At 42.0% G+C, this 25,441-nt stretch overlaps 1 protein-coding gene across 1 annotated transcript in view; it reads right to left on the bottom strand.

Annotated features, from left to right (window-relative positions):
- Positions 1 to 16,133: 16,133 nt before the first annotated feature.
- The window catches only part of NSUN3 (NOP2/Sun RNA methyltransferase 3), a 103,328-nt gene continuing 94,020 nt past the window's right edge, over positions 16,134 to 25,441 (bottom strand). Inside the window, exon 6 of the mRNA XM_053386359.1 lies at positions 16,134 to 16,296. Within this exon, the coding sequence (XP_053242334.1) occupies positions 16,149 to 16,296 (148 nt within the window). The 3' untranslated portion in view covers positions 16,134 to 16,148. The remainder of the gene's footprint in view (positions 16,297 to 25,441) is intronic.

The following is a 25,441-nucleotide window of genomic DNA, read 5'->3' as shown; positions in this document are numbered from 1 at the left end:
TGTTGCTTTTATATCCTACCATTCCTCTCAAAGAACCCCAGAGCAGCAAACACATCCACAATCTTTTTAAAGGGATTCGAAGAACAGTTGCACTTAAAAACTTTCTAAAAATAGTTAGAGCTAAAAACATTCTTTCATCCAGTTATCTCAAGGTTGCCAGGAACAAGTATCCTTAAGCCACCAACAGCTGAATAAACGGGAATGTTTTAAAATTCCTCCCAAAAGTTAACAATGATAGAGTACACGAATCCATTGTGATATGAACAGTATTTTAAACTAATTTTAAAGAGTTAAAGCTTTTTTAAAAAAAACAAAATTTAAAAAGCTGTTCATGTAGTGCTGAAAGGACTACAAAGAAGGTTCCAGACAATACGCTCTGGGGACAGCATTCCACAATCTAGAATGTCACCAGAATGACAGCTCCCCACATCAAATGGGGGGGCGCCTTTTGCATGGTCGTGCGCAGCCCCCCAGATCCCAGTGCAGCTCCCAGTAGTTCGGGCTGGCTTCACCCTCTCCAGGCTGGATAGCTGGAGGTCTCCACCTCCCTCAGCCAATCGCCCAATCCCGCCTGGGGAGGCGTTGCCAGGGGATTGGCCAGGTAAGGGGAGGGACTGCCCTGCCCACACAACAGAAGGTGAATCTGACCTGTGAAACGTCAGTTGGCTCCAGAGCTTCTCCCACCCTGCCCTCCCTCAGTTAAGCCTTCTTTTTGCAGATTAACCTCTTTTCCACAGGTACGCGAGCGCTACTATGTCATCGTCGCTGTTGAAGGGCTGGAAAAGAATTTTCCTGCATTGACAGGTTTTGCCTTTCCCATAGCAAAATGTCACAACTTTGGCAGTTTCAGGCCTTGGGTGGAATCCTTTAGTCTATCTTCCTAAATTGGGGGGGGGGAGGCGTGAAGCGGTGACCCACATCCCCCTCACAGCGGTGATCCCAGGGTTCCCCGTTAAAGGGGTCTTGAGGGGAGGCATTGGCCATACTCTGAGAGGTTGTCATTGCTCTCCCCAGCAAAACGGGGGGCAGGCTCTCTGCTTGAACATATGTTCTCCAGAGCCAGCCCAATCCCCACACATTCTGGATAACCCTGATGTCTCCCACATCCCCAGCTGAGGACTGGGAAGGATAAATGCCCAATGCCTGAGCCAAGGTCTCCCTACATCTGAAACTTAATAAAGTTGTGGCCAATTTTAATCCCATAGCAAGTTGTCTGGAGTCATTATTCCACTTGGGGGTTGCCTGGGGTTGTGGGGACTCCGCCTGTCCACGCAAAAGGTACTCCCCTCAGTAGCCATCTGACATAACTCCAGTGCTTTAAAAAAAACACACACACAACATACACACAAGGTAACAGTACAGTGGAACCTCGGTTTTCAAGTGTCTCGGAAGCCGAACACTGAAAACCTGGAAGTAATTGCTTCCGTTTTCGAATGCGCCTTGGAAGTCAAACTGCTCCTGCTGCTTGTTTTTCTTTTTTCTCAATGGATTTTGCCAATTGCCCATTGCTCCTCAGTTTTCGAATGTTCCGGAAGTTGAACAGTCTTCCAGAATGGATTACGTTCGAAAACCGAGATTCCACTGTACTCATATCTTTATAAGAGAGCTGTGGTGCCAGCACAAAATGGCTGCTGTGGGCAGCAAATATAGAGGTCAAGGTACCATAACAACAACAAAAAAGTGTGCATCCCATGGTGGGATTATCTGGAGAATGACTTCAAGATTATCTTTGTAAGTGGTAATTGTGGACCCACTCACAGTGACCCCTTGCAAGGGAGCGACACCTAAACTAAGGAAGGTGAACAAACTGGACAAGACAACATTCTGGGATTTTATAATTGGACTCAACTTTATTGATTCCAGATGTAGGTAGGATTTGGCTTAGGCATTGGGTGTATATCCCTCTCAGCCTCCTGGTGGAGGGCTAAGGCATGACAGGGCCGAGCTTAGGATCAATGTGTCATCTACTTGACACAGGTCTATACAGATGGCCCTCCCGGGCTGCTGAAGGCAGCTCTATGGCCCTTCAGCCAAATGCCTTGACTTTTAAATGAAGACTTCCATCTAGACCCTTCTACTGGGGTACTCCGTGAACACACCTCTTCTGTGGTTGGGGTGATGCACAACTTTACCCCTTGCCTGATGTTAGACTAGAGGATTCCACCAATGACTTATCCACCAAACTTGTGACTATTGCTATGGGGAAGGCAAAACTTTCATTTTTTTTTTAAATATTTTTATTAAACATTTTTTATATTCATACAAACAAAACATACATAAACAAACAGAAGACAAAAAAAGAAACAAAACAAGAAACAAGTACCCTTTCATGTCCTAATTTCTTAAACCTTTCTTCTTCGACTTCCTCATGCCTCCCGTTTCTGTATTCCAAATTCTAATCAATTGTTCAGCAAATCTTCCCTTATTTTGCTATAAATTTAAGCTAATCATCCTTATTCTCCTTGTCTTAACCATTACTAATAGTAACCATTTACTTTAGTCCAACATCATTCTAGCTGTCATCAATTTTGTAATATTTCTTTAAATAGTCCTTAAACTTTTTCCATTCTTCTTCCGCCGTTTCTTTTCCCTGGTTTCGGATTCTGCTCGTCATTTCTGCCAAGCCCATGTAGTCCATCACCTTCATCTGCCATTCTTCCAGTGTGGGTAAATCCTGTGTCTTCCAGTACTTTGCAATAAGTATTCTAGCTGCTGTTGTGGCGTACATAAAGAAAGTTATGTCTGACTTTAACACCCCCTGGCCGACAATACCCAAGAGAAAGGCCTCTGGTTTCTTGGGGAAAGTATATTTAAATACCTTTTTCAGTTCATTATAGATCATTTCCCAGAATGCCTTAATCTTCGGGCACGTCCACCAGAGGTGAAAGAATGTACCTTCCTTTTCCTTACATTTCCAACATTTGTTGTCAGGCAAATGGTAAATCTTTGCAAGCTTGACTGGGGTTATGTACCACCTATAGATCATTTTCATAATATTCTCTCTTAAGGCATTACATGCCGTAAACTTCATCCCGGTGGTCCACAACTTTTCCCAATCAGCAAACAAAATATTATGACCAATGTCCTGAGCCCATTTAATCATAGTTGATTTAACCGTTTCATCTTGTGTATTCCATTTCAGCAGCAAGTTGTACATTTTTGACAAATTCTTAGTACTGGATTCTAACAGTTCAGTCTCTAATTTTGATTTTTCCACCTGAAAGCCAATTTTACTGTCCAATTTGAACACTTCGTTTATTTGATGATAATGCAACCAATCTCTCACCTTCCCTTTTAATTTTTCAAAACTCTGCAATCTCAATCTGTCCCCTTCCTTTTCCAGAATTTCCCAATATCTTGGCCATTTCGACTCCATATTTAACTTTTTAACTGCCTTAGCTTCCATTGGCGACAACCACCTTGGAGTTTTATTTTCCAGCAAATCTTTATATCTGACCCAGACATTTAATAGTGCTTTTCTGACAATATGGTTTTTAAAACTTTTATGCGCTTTAACCTTGTCATACCACAAATATGCATGCCACCCAAAAATATTGTTAAAACCTTCCAAATGGGGAAGGCAAAACTTTCAAAGTGGGCCAGTCTGTTTGCAGGCAAATCCCTTTCCCGCTCTGAATAAAGCAAGCATTATAGAACCACGTAAAACCAGTAAACACCGTGCCCAACGAAGAAAGAAAGGTTAGCATACAAAACTACAATAAGACTAGGGGGGAGGCACAAAGGGTTGTTCTTCGGCTGACTGCAGTCCTGGGGTCAGGCACAGCTGGCTTTTATCAACTGGGGGCGAACTGGAGTGAAGCCTGCTCCACTCTGGTTCACTCCCAAACTATGCTCACTTGACCTGGCTGGACTGGCCCAAATTCAAACATTGGCCAGCGGGAAAGTCCAGCCAAGGGGAATCCCCTTGCTTGCCAGCCTACTGCACTGGGCTGCAATCACCACCGAGCCTGGAACAGCCATTACTTCTGAATACACACTTGTAGGTCAGTTCATATTATGCACTGCAATTGCCTATGCCTGCATATTTAGTCACCAAACAATTTCAGAATGCAAAACTGTAAGATGTCCTATGCAAATACAAAACCTTTTCAATTTACAATTGGAAAGTTCAGCATATCCCAGATGGTTTCATAAGTATCAAGAAAATATTGGGCTATACGATAACACAGCAGGAAATGTTGGCGTTAGGAAACAGTTATGTTAATATTTTGCTCCCCTTAATTATAATGCAGGGTGTTGGTGTACAGTTTTTCTTCTAATGTTGGCACTGGGAATTTTGGCAAATCACTATGAAAGAAAAGTAAAAAGCAAATGTTGAAAGACGTCACCTTGAGATGATAATATATACATGTTTTGCATAGCTCTGCGCTGGTTACATTAAAGGATGCATGTAATGTAACATCATCCTTAATTGAAAAGAAAGAGTAATAAAGGACAGTTTTGTGTACACATAATGGGCTGGATCCAAAGAGCCATGAACAGAAGGAAAATTGGGCTGTTCCACAGATGCTTGTCCAACAGCTTGTGAAAGCACTCACACAGTGCACCAATATTGCAATTCTTATGCGTGGAGCTGCTTCTAAGAACACCTGTGTGCTTCCAAAGCCATTTTTTCCATGAAGCCTGGGGCTCAGCCAGCTAATTCTTTTGCATGTACTACTGCAACTAAAGCTGAATTTCTGTGCACATTTGTCTAGGAATAAACTCAGTTGAATACAATGCTACTCAGGTTGCATACACTCTATACATTTAAAGTACAACCCTTTTTCTGTTGCTTCCTCTGGGTCAAAAATTAGAGTGTAAGCTCTTTGGGGCCGAGATCTATTCTCTTACACTCTGCAATGCACCATGCACACCAATGACTTGCACACAGGGTTCTAAATACGCAAGGAGCCACTTCAGTCAAGTAGTGTATAAATTTTACGAGGCTAAACAGGGAGATGCAGAACCATGTATGCCAGTATGTTCCTAACTGTGTCACTAGTTTAGCACAAAGCATGCAATTAAACGCTATCCCAAATGTTCAAGTGTTTGTATTTTAAAATGTTTTATAAACTGCCTTTCCACTTTTTCAAGTGGACATTATATAACACACACTAAAACCAAAAGCAATCACAATAAAAGCAGTTACACAATCTCAACAATTTAGTATTGTAGTAACAAAAGCTCACTTCTATGACTTAATTTAAGATATTTATGTCTGCCTTAACATTTTACAGATTTTACTACGGGGCTAAACTAGGTTGTTGTTTTTTCTAGAGTGGTTTGCTCTTTGTCCCACAAGCCAAAATATGCCCTGATATAGTAGATATTTTTTTAGTTGCCACAAATGTGTTCATTACGTAAGCCACCTTATGAGGACATGTCCTCAAATGCAGGATGTTAAATATTACATAAACATGAGTACTGCCCCTCAGCTGCTCCTGCTACACAAAAGAAATGTGGGCAGGTCAACATCATGTCTAATGGGATGTACCACTTTTTACAATAAAATCCCCTAGAGGTCTTCATCCACTCTAAGGGTGAAGTAGGAAATGGGGGGGGGGTTGGCTTTCTGGAATTGTAGGCCACAGGCTACTTATGGAATGGGTTGCTAACATCTGATTTTAAACAACTTGACTCATTGGCACAAATGAGCTGGCCAGGGGACAGGTTTGGAGGCCAAAGCTTCCTGGGGTGGAGGGTTGTTCAGTCAAGAAGGTGAAGTTTAGAGGGCCATGGGATGGAGTCAGTTTGAGGAGAGGCAATGTAGTCCCAAGTCAACATTTGTGTGATTTGTTCAACACAGGCATAGTGAACCCGAAGGCCAGAATATTTACAGGCCACCCCAATTTAACTTCCTACTATCTGCCATCTACCTTTTTATCCTGTAGCTACATCCATGCTAACTTTGCCCAGTGAAGTATCATGAGTTGGATTTTACTGCAGAGCTCTGAGCTAAAATAGATTCCATTCCAATACTTACAACATTTCTAAGTCAAAAACTAAGTAATTCGGAGAGAGTCAGCTTATGGGGTAGGCATGAAATCCCACAGATCAGGTCCTGATTTATATGATAGCCAGCAGGCAAGGTGGAAGGGAGAGATTGCTGGTTTTTTATTGCTCCCTCCTCCCAATATACTGATAAAATCAAATATCTTGATTTTTCGTATCTTATGCAAGGAAGGAAAAGCTAGGACTGTTGCACACTATGGGTCATCTTAACTGTATAAGAAAGTCTTTCTTGCATTTTTGTTGCATTGCCCAGTAAAGGATTCCAAGTAGCTTTAATTAAAACTGTGTACAGCATGCAGTATTTATCTGACCTTTACCAAACATAATAAAAACACGTGTGAAAGGAGGGGTAAGATTACATTGTGACTCCACTGGTTTGGCAGGACTGCAGGACATGCAAACAACTGCTGTTAGAACCACTGCTAATCCTTCTATGAATTGTACATTTTGTGTGTGTTGTATAGTGAGTTATACAGTGTAGGTAAACTACACACTGTATAATTAGAGTGTTCCAAATATTTTGCCCCCTCAAAGCACAGGGGATTGGACTGAAAACTCTGAACAGAGCTTGGCCAGAGATCCATTATATTCTCTTTGGTTCTATCTCGGACTGCTCTCTTTTGAGCAAAAGCCTTCATTTCAAACCCCAGCAGTCATTTTCTTTCACCATATGTGTCCATCCATTGCCAGTTGGTTGATGCTATCACTTGCTTCGTTGTGCCTTCCAGCTTCTAAGAGCAAACTTCCAGTGCCTCTTTTCATTTCTTCTGCTTAAGAGGCTCAGAGAAGCCATCCAAAAATGGATGGCACCAGAGGAAGGATAAAGTTTTCAACAACTGACCCTGCAGGCAAGCAGAACATGCTACTAGCTTTTCTGAGAGCATTCTGAACAGAAGGATCATCTGTCAGGGTTTAAAATGAGATTCTGAAAAGCCTCAAGGATTAGTTTTTTGGGGTTGGGTTGTTGTTGTTTTTACTGTTAATGAATTCAGTATGTAACATAGAAGTGTTGGCATAGTAATCAGATCTCTGGTCCACTTTGCCAACTATTATTTCTATAGCCAAAAAGAGTCAGTAAAATGTTCTAAAAAGTTTGTGTTTGCAGTAAATAATTGTGGAATAGGCTCTCTGTGTGGATGGTGTCATTATGTAGTTTAGTCACAGGGTGGCACTGAATTTAGTTGCTTCTGGGTGGAGTCAGCAGTTTCCCATGTTTGTTCCTGTTTAAGTCAGACAATAGAGTTCTTCTGTAGCTTCCTGTTATGTTGCCCAATAAAGGATTCCAGTAATCAGGTGTGTCTTCTAAGCCTTCCAATACGCCACATTTGCAGAGGTGGTGGACCTAGCTCATGAACTCTTTTGCACCGTAGTTCAGTTTTGAGGCAGTGGCGGACTCACCTTTTTCAAGGTTTGCTTTGGGTTCCAAGAAATAGAAATTTAGGTATTCAGTTTTTGCTAAAGTAGATTCCCATGGGAATGTGTGGCCAAAATTAGTGTTCTCACAGTGGCTAACCAGATGCCTATGGGAAGCTTGAAAGCAGAACCTAGCCAAGCCTAGATGGGTATTCCCTCCTCCCCAGATTGTATTTCATGTATCCCAGTTCCTACCTGCTGTCTGTCATTGCAGTCCCACTGCACATTCCAGGGTCTAGCATCCAATTACACTGCCTTGATATCCTATTAACTCAGTTTAACTCTTTCTGAGCAGTTTTGAGTTTCAGCTTTATCCCACTCCTTAGAATTTTGCCGGTACCAAGTCTTCACTGCGGTCCCAGCATGACAGCACTTATACCGACTACCATACATCTCTTAAAAATGTATCCTATTTTAATATCTTAAAGCAGAAACACTCAAATGCAGAAAATCTGCTCAGAAAATTGCACATACCTTTAGTTTACGTCAGTGATTTTGATTGAATTCTTAAACCAGGAGACACTCAGCATTGCCCCATTGTTTGCCTTCAGTTCAGCAACAGATGCAAACTATCCAATTTGTGACAGTACTTGGCTTTAATACGAATCGTCAACCAAAAACTGGAGTGACCATTTTCAGCACAGAGAAACAAATTGCTGACTCAAAAATAAGTGGAAAGCACTATTCCACATGTCTTAATGTTTTACCTGCCCACAAAGCAGTACAAGATTTTCTATGGTTCCAGTCGCTGCACAAGCATTTACAAACTACGGTTCCAATGAGCTGTAACCTCCTGTTTTTTAGAGATGATTTATCAAGTGATTTTGCTACTCTGGTTCTGGGTTGAGTTCTTCTAACTGAAGTGAATAGCTGAAATTCCCTAAACTGCACTCTTATTTTCTGCTTTTATAATGCTTAGTCTGTCAGACGTAGCTAGTTATTAGGCATATTTTGCGGCTGCATGGTGGAAGGTAGGAAAGAACAATATATTCGCTTCAGGTAAATAGGAAATCTTTCTCGGTGGTTAGAAAAATGATAGCATCTCTTCTATAACCCCCCCAAATAGTTCAGATGGTTATGGAGAAATAAGAAATAAGAAGTCTGCTTACCCTGTTTGGGGTGTGGCAGTGCTGCAGGCCACTCTCTGTGTCCCCTGTGCTCTCCAATGCGGCAACTGCACATGGGAAGCTTCCTGGCTGATAGGGAAACCAAATGGCCATCCCCATTGGATGGAAAGCAAATAGTAAAACTGCCAGCCAAATTGGCCAGTGGGTGGCAGCCTAAGAGGCAGACACTCACTGGGGGCCATCTCAACCAAGCCAAATGCCATCTCTTGGGTCCATTTCCAGCATATTTAAGGAGGCTTACCTCCTCCCTTCAATGCAGTTGCTCATTGGATCCCCCACCCATCCTCTGTATTCAATAAAATTGTGTGACCTTATTTGCCCCAAGCCATGGTCTCTGCCTGGTTCTTAAATGTTAAAGTCGGGATGTGGGGGACGTTGCAATGCCTGGGCACTCAAACAATATTAATGTCCAAGGTGCTCAGGACCCACATTAATAACCCCAATCCATATTATATTGTATGAACCTCCTCACCACCTTTAAACATTGGGGGCATGTCTCCTTCACATTCTAGTACCAGCTAAGTTATGATGTGTGGATAAGAAAATAAGAAGAGCCTACTGGATCAGGCCAATGGCCATCTAGTCCTGTAAAATCTCAGACATGCACATAGATGTCCATGCAAGCAAGCTCTGACTTATCATGTTGTTTTTCCATGGTGGAGATTACCACGGATGGGGCTTACTTTGGGGAGCATTTGTGGGGAGCAGACATGCCTCTTGCTTAGCCTTGACACCCAGGTAGGCAGGCAGGCTCACTCTGCTTAGTTGCTATGACCAAAAAGCTCCAGAGGACCCACCACAGTTGACACCAGCATCCCTCTAGAAGCCACTGTCTTCATTGCTACCAATACCCCTATGCCCTGGCCTGAGTGTATGTACACTATACTGGGGCTTAGAGGCTTCCTGGGCATAAATATGGCAAGTAGTGGTAGCTGCAGTCCATTTCACCCAGCATTCTCAGCACTCAACTGAAGAAGCCCCCAGGAAGCTGGGAAGGGGCTCCCTACTGGTACCTGACACTCTCCCTCCATCACCTGGAAAGATTTCTTGAGGGGCTGTAGGTAGTACTTGATGTTGTGGAGCTGCCTGGCACTGGCTATGTAGTGAGGCCACCCATTTGGACTGGTTCTTTCAAGATTTCGTGGTTCCTTAGCAACATTATGCATCTCCCTAGAACAGCTCACATTTTCCTATATAACAAAAACAGAAGCCTTTAACTAATAATAATGTAATGCGTTTGGGAAGAGTTGTTTATGAGCTGGATATTGCAGAGGACTGAACACTGGCCACTTCTAGACGAGCATGTAATGTGTGCACAGGCACGCATTTACCTTTAAGCAAGAGGGTAGTAATCTCATTAACTATAATGAAATTGCTCATGTTTTCCTTTGCTGAAATAGGCTAACATATTTGTCACCTGTACAGCCAAGCCCTTGGAGCATAAATAAAGGCATAAAATGGCACAATCATTTATTAAGCTAGTAAGAATAAGGCTTCTTTTATTTATAAATCTGACAGTATTAGACTCTTGTGTATTTGGAGTTTTTGATTATTTTTTCCCCAGACATCATGCCAAGCGCAGATCCAACTTTAATGAGTTTGCATGCTGGGAAAGGATGTATTATTTTCAAGGCATCTTTCAAACTGGACTGCGGGGGCGGGCGGGGAGCATTTACTCGTTCTAGTCCTGAATGATTGTAGTTAGTAGCAACTAGAGCTATTTCTACTTGACTAATATATAAGCTCTTTTGGTTGTTTGTAAATGCACATGGGGAGTGGGCTAGGAGGCTGTGCCCCCCAACCTGCAAACGTTCATTTGAATGCCTTAGCAAAACCCCTGGGGCACACAGCCATGGAGGCTCTATTCAGTCCTTTAATGAACCCACATAAAAGGAAAGAAGAGCCTGCTGACATGATCCCCACTCCAGGTGTGTTCATTCAGCACACATCTTTAATGCCTGAAAAAGACTGAGCAAAAGTTTGGGAAGAAATGCCAGAAGCACCAGAAGTTGGGAAATATAGCTCAATCAAGACCTTGAAAGTATTGGATCTATTGTCACACAACTCTGATTCAATAAACAATGGTTTGTTGTGAAGTGCACAACCCTTGGGCTCACTCTTCCTGTGGCACAGTCCGCAAACTTTCACTTCGGATTTCAAATAGCCACAATTTAGTGTTGTGTCTGAATCCTGAATTGTGGTACATCTTAACTGTGGTTTACAGAAACAAGCTATCTTTCATAAACCACACTGGGAAGTTGATTTGTATATGTAAAATTAGGAGTCAGGAGCCTTATCACGTAGGAGCAGCAACCATTTCTTTGCTGAATTGCAGTCAGCCCACATGAGGAGATCTTTGAAGGTGCAGCTCAGGCTGACTGACAAGTGACTTTTCTGGTTGTAAAAGGGATGGATCTGTGTGTGACATGCAGGTTGAGCCTTAGTGGCAGAGCACCTACTGTATTTTGCATGTAGAAAATCTCTGTCTCATAGCTTCAATTAAAACAACCTGAAGAGCAAGGCAGAAACACAGTAGGGGGGAAACACAAGATGTAGTCTTCCTACTTGTGAGTTTTCACTGAAAATGCAGTTGAGGATAGCAGTCTGTAAATTTTATAAGACCAGCAGGTATGACTCAAGATATGTTCCTATGTTGTCCTGCATTGCCAGTGAAGGGTTGTTGCATTAAACTATGTTAATCTTACCTGGTTGCTAATTTCTTTCTTTCTTTCTTTCTTTCTTTCTTTCTTTCTTTCTCTCTCTCTCTCTCGCTCTCTCTCTCTCTCTCTTTCTCTCTTAAATGTATGGCTACTTAGATATATATGTGCCATATTCTTTCATCATTCTGTTGGCGTTTCCTATAGGGGATTCAGTACATTAACCACACTAGGGCTAACCATGGATTTCTCAATCAATGAACTAGTTGCTGAAATTATTCTGACAAAGCCATGGTCATATAAATCAAAGAGCAAGGAGCTGCTTTCAGAAGTGTTCAGAAGCATCTTGACCTTGGTTCCTGTGTGGCACTAAGCAAAAGGGTTTCCATTAATACAGACATGCTCACACTTCCATATGATCGCTCTTAATACACCACCTATTCAGTGAATGATTTCAAAGCTTTAAAGAGTCCATGGGTAATTTCCTTCTCACTGGGATATGTACTGGAGATTAATGTTCATTAAATGCTGCTTGTTTCACGCTATCGAGTCTGACCACTCTTCCCATTTATACCAGCATGCACAACAGCAAGAGAAAGTGGGAACTAGAGGTGGAAGGATGTGTTTTTGCTTCCTTTAGTCCATTTTCAGTGGGGGCCTAACTTCCCTCTCTAACCTAATCAGCTCCATGCATATCCATCAGGTTTCTGGCACCTTCAGACCTCCATATTTGGCAGAGATGGTTCCCTTGGGCTCTTAGATTCATCTCAAAGCTACTGGTCAAACCCAACCATTATCCCTGTTATTAATCAATCATTTTGTTTTTCTGATTGTCAGCTTTTGTAACATGCTGGTCTATTGTTTGGTTGCTAATTCCTCCTGTTACAAATGTAATTTGCCATGTGCTACCACGTCCTCTTCATTCATTAGATGAATACATCTTCTTCCTGTACATGGGCAGATAAGGACAACCTATTTTCTTTCTGACCTTCTTTCTTTCTATGGACCAAGATTGATTGATTGATGGATGGATGGATGGATGGATGGATGGATGGATGCAAGGGAGTAGATTCAAATGTGATCCCCATACCTGTATTTTTAAGAGGTTAATTCCAGGAAGATCTCCATTCTGGATGAATACTATTTATTTCTGTGTGCTTTAAGATGCTGAGCAGCAACTGTGTGCTTTAAAATAAAATGCCATAATTTCATACAAGCAGACTAGGGGAGGCAAGAAGAGGCCTCTGTACCCTTGGTAACTGACCTCTTTCCTTGGCTTAAAAATTGACCCTTGTTATCACTGCAGCCTATCATAAAGAGAGAGGAAATATTGGCCCATACTCCATTAAAGGATGCATTGACTTCTACTCAGTCTATTATCTATATGGTGTATAATTCACTTTCTGAAGATTGCATCGGCAGCACTAGATGTCTGTAATTATCCTTCTTGTTCATGTATTTCATTAAGCAGGCTGCCTAATAAGCCTGATGCGATAGCTGCAGTATATCACCTGGCCCATGGAATAATAGCTTTTGAGATAGACTTTGTCATACTTGAACCTCCCTCTAGCTATTGCAGCACAGCTTTTCAGTATGTTACAGTATGTGGAAGGGAAAGGAACAGAAAATGAAAAGGTGTTTGGCGTGTTTCCTTTTTTAAAAAAACCACATAAATTCCTAACAGTGCAATCCTATGCATGTCTACCATACATGCACAAGCTCTGTAGAGTTCAATGGACTGGCTTCTAAGTAGACACAAGATACATTCTTAGATGGATTGAGGCTCAAGTATGTAAGTGAACTGCCACATATTTTGCAGGAGTTGAGGGGGCAAGTAGTGGGATGGACAACCAAAATCACCTTATCCAGGTCCTCAAGCATCAATAACTGTGATTCCACAGAATCAAATAAGAAAGAGTGCTGGACACATCAGAGACTATATTAAGAACAGCATCAAGATAAGCAGGAAGGCAAGTGATTTTGTCCTCATGCCTTATAAACCTATCACAGCAGGCCTTTGATGGTACCACCACACTAATAACTGGAGAAGCTGGTAACAACTTTTTAACCACATGGGCAGCTACCTGAGGAGGCAATGGAGGCAGCAATGTAGGTCTTTGTTTCTACTTTCATCGCCATATGATAAATGTGGTTGCTGCTGTTCCATCAGCTTCACATTGAATCTTGTACCACTTCTGCTCTATCTGTTGCCAGGCCTACTTCATTGCTCATGACTCTGAGGAAAACCAAAAAGCTCTCCACAGGAATGGAGTGGGCACCATGTATCAACAACGCTCCTCGTGTCCCTGTTTCAAAATAAAGTAAGAGTATAGACGGGCTCGTCAACTTTGGCTACTGGAAAAATCCCCGAGCATTCAGGAATCTATCAGGTTCCACAGGGATGGACCACCCAAATTGGTCTTCTACCGCTACAGGGCAAGATATGGGGCCACAAGCCCAAACTTTACCACATAGTGATCTGACTGTGACAAAGGGATCAGTTCCATCCCTCCAGTATCCAAACCACACCCCACTCACCTGGAAGTGAAGGCCAGTTCAAGTGAGTGCCCTGCCCTATGTGCTTTTCTGCTGACAACTTGGGGCAGCCCCATCGTTGACATGGAGGTCCTGAAGTCCTAAGCTAGAGGAGGCAGCCTCATCCTAAGCTTTTCTAATTCTCAGATTGGGTGGCTGTCATAGACTAAAATGAGCACTTTCCAATAGTCTATAAAATTTTATGACATTTGTAAAATTTCCTTTCAGACCCTTTCCTTAGACCCATATACTGTTTTGGTTATGTGTTTCAGCTCTCCAGACGTCCATATGCTGTTTGCTGATAGATGCTCCTGTATCTCTTGACTACAGTTTTATTCCACAAACATTGTCCTCTTCACTTCTCAGTTCTTGGCCTATTTGATTTATCAGGGGATTTTGTCTCCATTAGTAGCTTTTACTTCAATCTGCATATTGTGCATATTGATTATTTCCCCCTCAAAAGTATTTTCCTTTTGCAGGCCCATGCATGCATGTGTTCAGGGAAATCTTCCACCACAGAAGCAGGAACAACCCTTACTAACTGACTCAGCTTTAAGTTTTAAACCAAGGTTTAGAATTACCTAAAAGTAATTCCATATTTTCTCCTACGGGTTGATGAGGTTTTAGCTCCACAGGGAATGAAAAATCGAGCCAGATCAGATGGTGTCACCTATGCAATCAAATTGATCTGCAACACCATATGATTTCTTATTTGTTCTCTATCAGTGATTCCAAACACACAATTCTTTGCTAAATGCCTGTTGCATCTATTCTTGTTACAGTTTCCTGCTTTGCACATTTTGAATTCAATGTTTTAGAATTATTAAAGATTGTTCAGAAGTCGTTTCAACCAATATTAATGCTAGACTATGCATTGCCAGAAAAAGTGAAAAGGCAAAAATAATGTTACAGTTTTGCATAAATTTTGCATATTTACATGCATAACTACAATTTAGAAATATCAGTAATTACCATAATTTAAAAAGAAATGTAGCTACAGAGGAGAAGCCTGTGACTAGGTGACATGTGTGCATTGATCTAGTACTAACTTTGGGTGGTCAATCTCTCTGTTCCTGTGTACTCTGTTCCTAGGGTTATCTTTAAACCAGACATGGACCAGACTGCCCTTCAGCTAGAGGACTGCTGTTGGGAAAGTAAGATGCATGGCCACCCTTTGAAAGCCCCAAGGTCTCTTCCTGGTATTATCAGAAACAGAAGGATAATCTGTGCCCCACCCTCATCCCCGGCACCACACACTTCTTTGAACCCTCCCACAACACCAGCTGCACACACCAGGAATGCTGGCAAGTTGCAGTCAAAGATGCTCATTTGCAGTTTGTAGCTGTTCGTTTTTCTTTCACTAAGCAAGGCAGGGTTCTTCTGTAGTTCCCCACTTCCTTTCTTTTCTTGTTGGTTGCTAGGTTTCTGGCTTTTCAACTCCTCCTCAGGTATAAATTGCCCGTAGCTGCTCCTGAATACCTGGCTTATCAGATACCACTAGTTAATTCTTGAGTGTCCCAATTTAATTGGAACATCCTGGATTTACAAAAGCTGCCCCGGCCTCTGAACTCAATGCAGGACTCTCCAAATTTCCTAGAACCCACTCCATGCCATGCTGCATCTCCTGATGTGGCACAGGCTGGGGCAACCTTCCTGGAGCCGCTGTAGGCCTCATGGCATCCCCAGTGGTGGCAAGACCTATAAGAGACTTTCAAGGGCTGTTGTAGGCCTCACAATACCTTTGGTCATGGCAAGGCCTGGCATGGCATTCCCGGGGGCCACTCTAGGCCTCGCATCATCTGGAGATGCAGTGTCTCATGAGCAGGAGTCTGAAGATAGCAAAGGTAAGAGAGGAAGGCAGGTGAAGAAGGGAGTCAGCGGCAGGAAGGGAGCGAGGGATGGTGCCCTGAATTTTTCTCACAAAATGTTGGAGGGTATGTAATTCGAACACCAACATCTGTTTCTTAATCAAACTAGGCAGCCCACTATTCTAGATTTTGGTTCTCTTGTTCTTCCTTCTTATCACTTCCCATGTAAGCAAACTGCCTTCCCTTAAAATGCTAGTCATAATGATGAAATGGGATTTGTTTCATTCTGTATATGAATTGCTTCCTATGAAACACCTCAAAGTGATCTAACATTTAAGACATTTGAGATAATAAAACATATATACACTACAATTTCATATATTTTTCCTGAACTTCTTGGATAGTAGTGGCAAATTTGAGAAAAGGAGTACAGTGGTACCTCAGATAAGACGCTTCAGGTTACAGACGCTTCAGGTTACAGACTCCACTAACCCAGAAATAGTACCTCGTGTTAAGAACTTTGCTTCAGGATGAGAACAGAAATTGCGCGGCGGCAGCAGGAGGCCCCATTAGCTAAAGCGGTGCTTCCAGTTTCAGGTTAAGAATGGACCTCCAGAACGAATTAAGTTCTTAACCCGTGGTACCACTGTATGGAGGCACAGGGACTTGGTAGTACTAGAGACTTCACTGCAGTTGGGAGATGATGGGGCCCAATTCCATTTGGGCCTGAGGTTAAGTGACCTAAAAGAAGAAAAAGGACCATAGTTCATTGCATGCAGAAGGTCCCAGGTTCAACCCCCAACATACACAGGTAGAACTGGAAAAGAATCTTGCCAGAAGTCCTGGAAAGCTGCTGCCAGTCAATGTAAAGAATACTTCTCTAGATAGACCACTGGTCTGACTCAGTATAAGGCAGTTTCCTAATTTAGCTGGTTTGCATCCAGGTAACTTATCCTACAGGGACGCGGGTGGCGCTGTGGGTTAAAGCCTCAGCGCCTAGGACTTGCCGATCGAAAGGTCGGCGGTTCGAATCCCCGCGGCGGGGTGCGCTCCCGTCGTTCGGTCCCAGCGCCTGCCAACCTAGCAGTTTGAAAGCACCCCCGGGTGCAAGTAGATAAATAGGGACCGCTTACTAGCGGGAAGGTAAACGGCGTTCCATGTGCTGCACTGGCTCGCCAGATGCAGCTTGTCACGCTGGCCACGTGACCCGGAAGTGTCTACGGACAGCGCTGGCCCCCCGGCCTATAGAGTGAGATGGGCGCACAACCCTAGAGTCTGGCAAGACTGGCCCGTACGGGCAGGGGTACCTTTACCTTTACCTTTAACTTATCCTACTGCCTCCAAGGCTCAGAAGTTATTGGAATATGTGAGGCAGTAGTGGATATAAGTGCTGTTTGGGTTCAAGGGTCCAGCACCTCAGACCTTTCTAGATACAGGTCAAAGGTTTTGATCACTATACATTTAATGAATCAGAGGTAGTATCTGTCCTCCATAAATCATAAAGTATAACAGTACTCATAGGAAAATACAAGCATAAATATCCCCCAGTCGCTTATTACTCCAACATATGTTCCATTTTTCAGCTGCACAAAGAAGAAAAAAACAAAGAAAAACAATTTTTGACACATCTTTGTTTTTCCAGTAGAAAATCCAATTTACATTCATCAGAGTAAGATGATGGGCCTTTTAGGCTGTTTGATTTAGCAAATGGCACAGTTGAGAGCGAGACTTCAGATAGACTTGTGTTTGCGTGTTTGACTGTTTCAAAATAACACAGGTTATAGTATTGGAGCTCTCTGTTTTTCTGCGAATGCCTTCTACTGCATTGCACACTAATGAACAGCTGTCAGAGGGTTACGGGAAGTACTAAAATCCCAACAGTCAAGTTGAACTGATACAGTTCATTACCTACTGAATCATGTTCATACAGGTAACTTAACTCTTGCTACAGCAGTTTCAATGGACTGTGCATGGCTACATTGTATTACAGCTCTGGATCATAAAATTTTATAAAACTCTGCATTAAAAATCTTGCCAACACAGACTCCCCCCCCCTCTTGTGCAGATAGTCGTCTCTCCCTGCCTTTTGATCCTTAAAATATGCTAGCTATTGATTTCTTGGAATTAGTCACACACACACACAAAAGGAAAGGCAGTGGCTCTCAAGTTGAATCTCAATCTCTGACTAACTCTGGCATATATTGTAATTTTCTGACCATCTGTGACCTAGACATTTATCAGCCTTATCTTTATTTTGGAAATTCTCCAATAATCGTACAGACAGATGGAGAGTATTGAAGTATGTGACATGCTGGTCTTGTAATATGCATAGAATGTGGGGTGGGGGAGCTTCTTACTAAGACTGCACTAAGAAAATGTAGTGAGCGATGAAAAATATGACACCTGTCTCACACAAGTTCCCAGTGTGAAGTGATGCTTGTAGCTGTAGATTCATTGGGTCACATAATACCAGTATTCCACATCATCTCACTGCTTGTTCCTCAGTGGTCTCCCTTCCAGCTCCCATTTGTTCCCATTCTGCTCATAACAATACCACCTGTACCCCATTCCACCTCCAAAAGACCACTGGCCCCAAAGGCTAGTATTTCCTTACCAGCCACTGCCCGTTCAGACCCTCATTTTACACTTGCTTACAACAAATCATTTGCCATTTTAATGTCCATTCATTCAGTTCAGAGAGGAGTTTAGGAGCTCCAAGCCCTTCTTGCTTTTAATTTCCTGGCTAACTGGGTATCATCAGCAAAAGTGGCTACCTCAGTGTTCACATCTAACTCCAGATCATTTATAAAAATGTTGAAAGCACCAGACCCAATACACATCCATGGAGGACCCCACTTCTTATATCCAGCATGCAGTGGTTCTCAAACTAAAAGCAACAGCTCCCATGACAAGCAGAAAATAGCCAGCTCCCTTAATTCTGGTCCCTCACCCTGAGGTTTTAATCCTCCTGCAGCTCTTCGAAAGTATAAAAGGTAAAGGTACCCTTGCCCGTACAGGCCAGTCTTGACAGACTCTAGGGTTGTGCGCTCATCTCACTCTAGAAGCCGGGAGCCAGCGCTGTCCGCAGACACTTCCGGGTCACGTGGCCAGCGTGACAAGCTGCATCTGGCGAGCCAGCGCAGCACACGGAACGCCGTTTACCTTCCCGCTAGTAAGCGGTCCCTATTTATCTACTTGCACCCAGGGGTGCTTTCGAACTGCTAGGTTGGCAGGCGCTGGGACTGAGCGACGGGAGCGCACCCCACCGCAGGGATTCGAACCGCCGACCTTTCGATCGGCAAGTCCTAGGCGCTGAGGCTTTTACCCACAGCGCCACCCGGAAAGTATAAAACTCTAAAACTTCGAAAGTATAAAACTCTAAAACACCACATCAAACCTTGACACATGCAAGCCACATTCTACTGATGTTTTTCTGTGTGTGGTGCCTTGGTCCATATATATTTGCACAAAACTGCAAGCTGCATATCGGTGAATATGTTGAAGGATCTTCGCATTGAAGATACAAGTTCAGTATCCATAAAATATTATATTTGAATGCATTGTATTTAAAATGCTATGCAGAGAGGTTTGCATTCGGCAGGAGGTTTAACTCTACCTAAATGTGGCAAAGAAAAGGGTGAATGTTTCCATTAAGGTGACCTGATGACTCATCCCAGAACCCAAAGCAGAGATCTCTCTTATCAATGAGATGAAACCTGAGAACTCAGTATCTTAGTCAGTCTTCAAGCTCTGTGATCAATAACAAGCAAAGTGATTGAACTGTACTAAGGACTAAAAAGAAGATGGGATTGCATTGCTTCATTGTTCATTAGCAATATGTTACTTTGTATTTTGTAACATGTACTGTATTTTTTAACTGTTTTAAGACCATTTCCACTAAAGCTGGAATGAAACTCATTCTTGCGGTAAAAAGCAAATTTGTACTCCACACAAGGTCTAGATCAGGATTCAACTTGCAGCAACTCTAAGCACTTTGCACGCTGGTATATAACAGATGATTGGTACAAGGTTAGAGTGGCCCTGATGCTGGAATAAGTTTAAACGGTTTGGTAGGGAAGTTTGAAAGGGTTGAGAAACACTTCTATAGATAAATTCCTACCAGTAAAGAGTCAAAATTCAGTTATAGTTGAACTGGTATAGCCTAGCAATGAAAGACTGAAAGCAAAATGCATATTTAGAGGCAAGCTTTATGTACATATATACACATAGAGCACTGCTGGAATTGTTCAACTATCAAAAATCAGATGCTACAAAAAAAATATGTGTCATGTGCAAATTAGTCAGGATGGATGTCTTATGACTCAATGACGGCTCAAGTACAGCCCACTCCACCAAACCAAATGAGAACACAGGCAGCTGCCATGGTGCTGGTGCTAGACTCACACTAAGATATCCAGAAAGGACAAGCAAAAAGAAAAAAAGCAACAGAATGACACTGGCATTTTTTTCCATTGTCAACTAATGCTGTGTTCCTGGTTACCAGCTTTCAGTGCCATAATCCATTATTAAAATTGAGGGAAATTAATCTCTTTAAACAGGCCTAAGAATTCTGAGTTTGTGCATTAAATAAAAACCCCAAGATACTAATTTAACTGTTGTTTTCACCCAGGGCACTTTACCACTGCTGGTTTCTGTCAAGCATGTACATTCATTTCAACAGCTAGCAGAAGCACAGAACATCCCCCCCCCCCGCAAGTTCCTGATTGCAAGCATTCTGGGTCTGATTGTTTGCAAAGGCTATACGGATACACATCCAAAAATGTTGGGACGATGGCAACAGCTTTCTTGGGGGGGGGGAATGTTTCAACCACCACTTTGAGCTGTCAAAGCCCTATTTCAGCCTAGTCAATCTCTCCAGTGCCACAATATATCATGCAAGAGAAGGTTTGGACATTGGCATCACAACATAGCAATCATTACAGCTAAATTGTTCTTTTGGACCAAAGAGCCCACATTCTTTCTGCTGCTGAATTAGCAGCTGAACTAAATGATTTATTTCCATTCCAGAACATCCAGTCTACCAGTTTTGGGGGGAGGGAAGAAATCAGATTTGTGGTATCGAAGACCTACTGGTATAGTATAAATATATTTATGTGTTCTAGTAATTATATTCATAGCATACCTGAGGGATTCTGGCTGTGCAAATAAATCTTATATTTTCTACACCCTGCAAATAAACATTCCATAGTAAAAATAAATTATATGTCCCACTATGGGATCCTTGTCTAATCTACTCCCTTCCCCATCAGGGATGAAACTACATTACTGGAGTCAAAGGTTACTAAGCTGGGTTTTGCCCTCAAAATGCTCTGGCTTCCATGTTCCCTCCCCCTCGTTCTTTGGCTCTCTAGCAAATGTTCAATAAAGTCAATCAAAAACAAAGAATCAGAACAATACTTCAAGCATGTGTTGATTTTAGATTCAGAATCCAAATGGGGTGGGGAGGAGGACTATTCGCCTAAACCTTTTTGTTTTTCAATGCCAATCATTTTGCTACATCGTTTTCAAAGAGATAAATTTTCAGGGACTTGAAAGAGAGGAAAACGATTTTCCTTTGTATATGAAGGGTTTCTCTATATGTCACAGTCTTAAAAAAAAAAATACCATGAAGAGAAGAGACAGGATTCTGCAGCTATACACACCTGTTTTGAGGTAAAAGCAGTTTCATGTGTTCCCAAACGGCCATAGAAACTCAAGACTAAAAATACTTTTGAGTTCAAATATGCAAATGCAAGTCTGAGAACAGAGCTACTGGGACTTTGCTTGTGCATAGCTTGCAGCTTGCCTTAAATGCAGTCTTATTGAGGATACGTGCTTGATAGATGGGATGGTTGGAAGGACCTTGAATTAGTGTGCTAAAAACTAGTGCACTAGAAGTGCTGAGCTGTACAAAAAAAGAGAAGACACATATAACTAGATTGTCCAGCAAAAGCAGGCTACACTGCTGGCAATCCCAAGTAATTGTGAAGTTATTTTCCTAGACTATTAGGGAACGTCCAAATCCTTCTTCCCCTCATCAAGGGCCTGTTCTCATCGGGCAACAAGAAAGCACAAGTTGTTTGTATTATGCCCCTTTTTTATTTCTTTGCATGGGTACTCACATGTTGAAAATATTGAAGTGAGAACTTCTGAAATCTATCTTTCTCATCAATGTTGAACTTTTTACTTATTTACTTGTTAAAAACATTTATAGACAGCTTAACATCCAAAAATCTCAAAGTGGTTTTCAAGATAATAAAAGGAACACAGGAAGCTTCCTTATACCAAGTCAGACAACTGGTCCTTCAAGCTCAGTGTTGTATACTGGCAGCAGCTCTCCCAGGTTTCAGGCAGGGAACTCTCCCAGCCCTGCTTGAAGATGACAGGGATTAAAGAACGACCCTTCTGCAGGCACAGCAGGTGATGTACCACTGAGCTACAGCCTTTCCCAAGGTATGTGATGCCAACAACCAAAATGAATCAGCATAAAATACGGCTCAAACTTAATAGTGACTAAAGGTAAAGGTAAAAGGACCCCTGACCATTAGGTCCAGTCACAGATGACTCTGGGGTTGCGGCGCTCATCTCATTTTACTGGCCGAGGGAGCCGGTGTACAGCTTCAGGGTCATGTGGCCAGCATGACTAAGCCGCTTTTCATTTCATCCCAGAATGTCCCACTTTTCCCTATTTCCATTGGAGAAATGTTAGAGTTATCTGACCCCTGAGCTGTCTGAAGGCAATCCTGTATAGGGAAGTTGTTTAAAATGTTTAATTGTTTATATTTTTATATACATTGGAAGCCACCCAGAGTGGCTGGGCAGCCCAGTAAGATGTGTAGGTTATAAATAGTATAATTCTCATTCTAGAATGGGATGTCTCTGTTTTCACCAGAGAAATGTTGGATGGAAGAAAGTGCATAGGCTCAAGTCTGGCCAAGTTGTTTTGACACCAGACATAGAAAATGCGTGTCATTTAAATAAACTAAGCATTTGCTGCCTGTACATGAGATCCAAAATCAGCTGCCTGACATAGCTGCCTCACTCTATCTAATGGTAGGACTTCTAGCTAACTTAAGATTTTAAGAGTGTCAGTCTTATGGAAGAGATTCCAGCACAGCTTATGTTGAGATGAATGCAACAAAACCATAGAATGCAACAAAAACCATAGAGAGGGAGAACTTGGGAGTGCAAAACGAACCATACAACCTTCTATTGTGTTGTATCCATATAAGCCATTCTGGACTCTGTGTTCATAATCTGAGGCCCTTCTTTGCGTACCTTTGCCACGAGAGGTCCAGAGAGTGGCAACACAAGAACAGGCCTTCTCTGTAGTGGCTCCCTGTTTGTGGAATGCTCTTCCTAGGGAAGTTTGCCTGGCCCCTTCAATATATAGTTTTAGATGCCAGGTGAAAATGTTCCTCTTCAACCAAGTCTTTGGCTGATTAATATTCTACAGCCTTTTAAATGTGGGAAGGGGTGGGGTATTGTTTTGCTGCTTTGTTTTAATTATTTACTTGTTTCTATCCTGCATTTTATTCTGTGAGCTGCCCTGAGATTTTATGATGAAGGGCGGTACATAAATGGATAAATAAATAGATAAATAAATTCTACTTGGAGCAGAACCATTGAATTTAGTGAACCTATACAGTGGTGCCTCGCAAGACGAAATTAATCCGTTCCGCGAGTCTCTTCATCTTGCGTTTTTTTCGTCTTGCGAAGCACGGCTATTAGCGGCTTAGCGGCTATTAGCGGCTTAGCGGCTATTAACGGCTTAGCGGCTTAGCGGCTTAGCGGCTATTAACGGCTTAGCGGCTTTAAGAAAAAGGAAACAAACTCGCAAGAACTCACAAGACGTTTCGTCTTGCAAAGCAAGCCCATAGGGAAATTCGTCTTACGGAACGACTCAAAAAACGGAAAACTCTTTCGTCTTGCGCGTTTTTCATCTTGCGAGGCATTCGTCTTGCGAGGCACCACTGTATTAGCTCTGTATATTGACTTCAATGGGTCTGTTTATGGTAGGAAAGGTACCATGTACAACCTTCAATTTTAAATAATTCAAAAAGTTTGCTATCTTTTGAGTTACACATTTAAACCAGGTGTGTTGTTACATATATTCCACACCTCTTCAATTTTAGCTGAAAAGCCTATTTCAGACCTACAATTTTCAAAGGGAAAATGTATTTTAGTGCTATTGCCTTAAGGCCTTTACATGCAGCTGTCAAGGTGGCACAGAAATGTTTTAATCAAACCAAATCTGACTTTCCTCAGCTGGGCATAGTCCAAACAAAACACCAATTAGTAACTAAATATAGAAAAGACTCTGCAGAATTTAGATTTCTTAATGTGCTCAAATTAACTTTATTCATTCATCCTACCCTCTCTGATGAGAATAGTTCAGAAGTCAGAACAATTCTTTAACTACAGCAAGCTGTTTTCTGGGTCTCAGGTGCTCACAAACATGGCCCAAACTTCGCAGTCAATAGTTTAACCTTACAAATGCCAGCTTCCTTACTTTCCTTTAAAGTTCAGCTCCTCCAGAATTTACCAAATAATGCTTTTCCTACTGACAGAATCTAACTCTAAATGCAAGCCAGTGATATCTGGACTGCATTTTTTTTTAATGCCTCTATAAACATTATAATGCCTTGTTAGTAATCTTTCAATAGCTTGAATAACTATTACTTGTATGGCTATATTTCATATTGTATCACAATTTAAGTATTATTTTTTTCTCTTTCTTTTAAATTTTAATTTCTGTTTTCTTCCTTTCCTTTCATTTTCTCACTGAAATTTTCAATAAAATATAAGTATCTTTAAAAAAAAAGCCAGTTTGTGGCTAGCAGCTTTCATTAATTATTTCTTTATATCATCTGTCTACTGCCCAGTTAGCAATATCCTCTGGGTGGTTAACAAGAGAAGGTATTAGCCATAAATACAAACAAGTGCACTAAAAATTAAAGACAGTAAAACAACCGCAGTACAAAACTACCTAGTTAGCTGAAAGTTGGCAACAACCGCAGAGCTGATTTAACACACCAAGGCTATTATTATTATTAATTTATTAATTTATTAATTTATTTATTTATTTATTTATTTATACCCCGCCCATCTGGCTGGGTTTCCCCAGCCACTCTGGGCAGCTTCCAACAGGAAATTAAACCATCTATGACTACTAATGCATGACAGCATAAGCCTAACTGTGTCTACTCAGAAGTGTTGTTGTTGTTGTTTAGTCGTGTCCAACTCTTCGTGACCCCATGGACCAGAGCACGCCAGACACTCCTGTCTTCCACTGCCTCCCGCAGTTTGGTCAAACTCATGCTGGTAGCTTCAAGAACACTGTCCAACCATCTCGTCCTCTCCCCTTCTCCTTGTGCCCTCCATCTTTCCCAACATCAGGGTCTTTTCCAGGGAGTCTTCTTTTCTCATGAGGTGGCCAAAGTAGTGGAGTCTCAGCTTCAGGATCTGTCCCTCCAGTGAACACTCGGGGCTGATTTCCTTCAGAATAGATAGGTTTGATCTTCATGCAGTCCATGGGACTCTCAAGAGTCTCCTCCAGCACCATAATTCAAAAGCATCAATTCTTTGGCAATCAGCCTTCTTTATAGTCCAGCTTTCACTTCCATACACCACTACTGGGAAAACCATAGCTTTTACTATATGGACCTTTGTCGGCAAGGTGATGTCTCTACATTCTACTAAATTAAATGGGACCTACACTCAGGTGAGAGGGTCTAGGGTTGGAAAAGGCTTTCTCAGTGGCTGCTCCCAGATTGTGGAAACTCATTTCCATGGGATTCTAGGCTGGCCCCTCTCTGATTTCCTGTTATTGTCAAATACCATTTTTGTTGGCTCAGTCAGTAGAACATGAGACTCTTAATCTCAG

Source organism: Podarcis raffonei, chromosome 4 (genome assembly GCF_027172205.1).
Source record: "Podarcis raffonei isolate rPodRaf1 chromosome 4, rPodRaf1.pri, whole genome shotgun sequence".
Classification (NCBI taxonomy): domain Eukaryota; kingdom Metazoa; phylum Chordata; class Lepidosauria; order Squamata; family Lacertidae; genus Podarcis; species Podarcis raffonei.
Note: the sequence above shows the minus strand (reverse complement) of the source record. Positions and strands in the feature narration are given on the sequence as shown.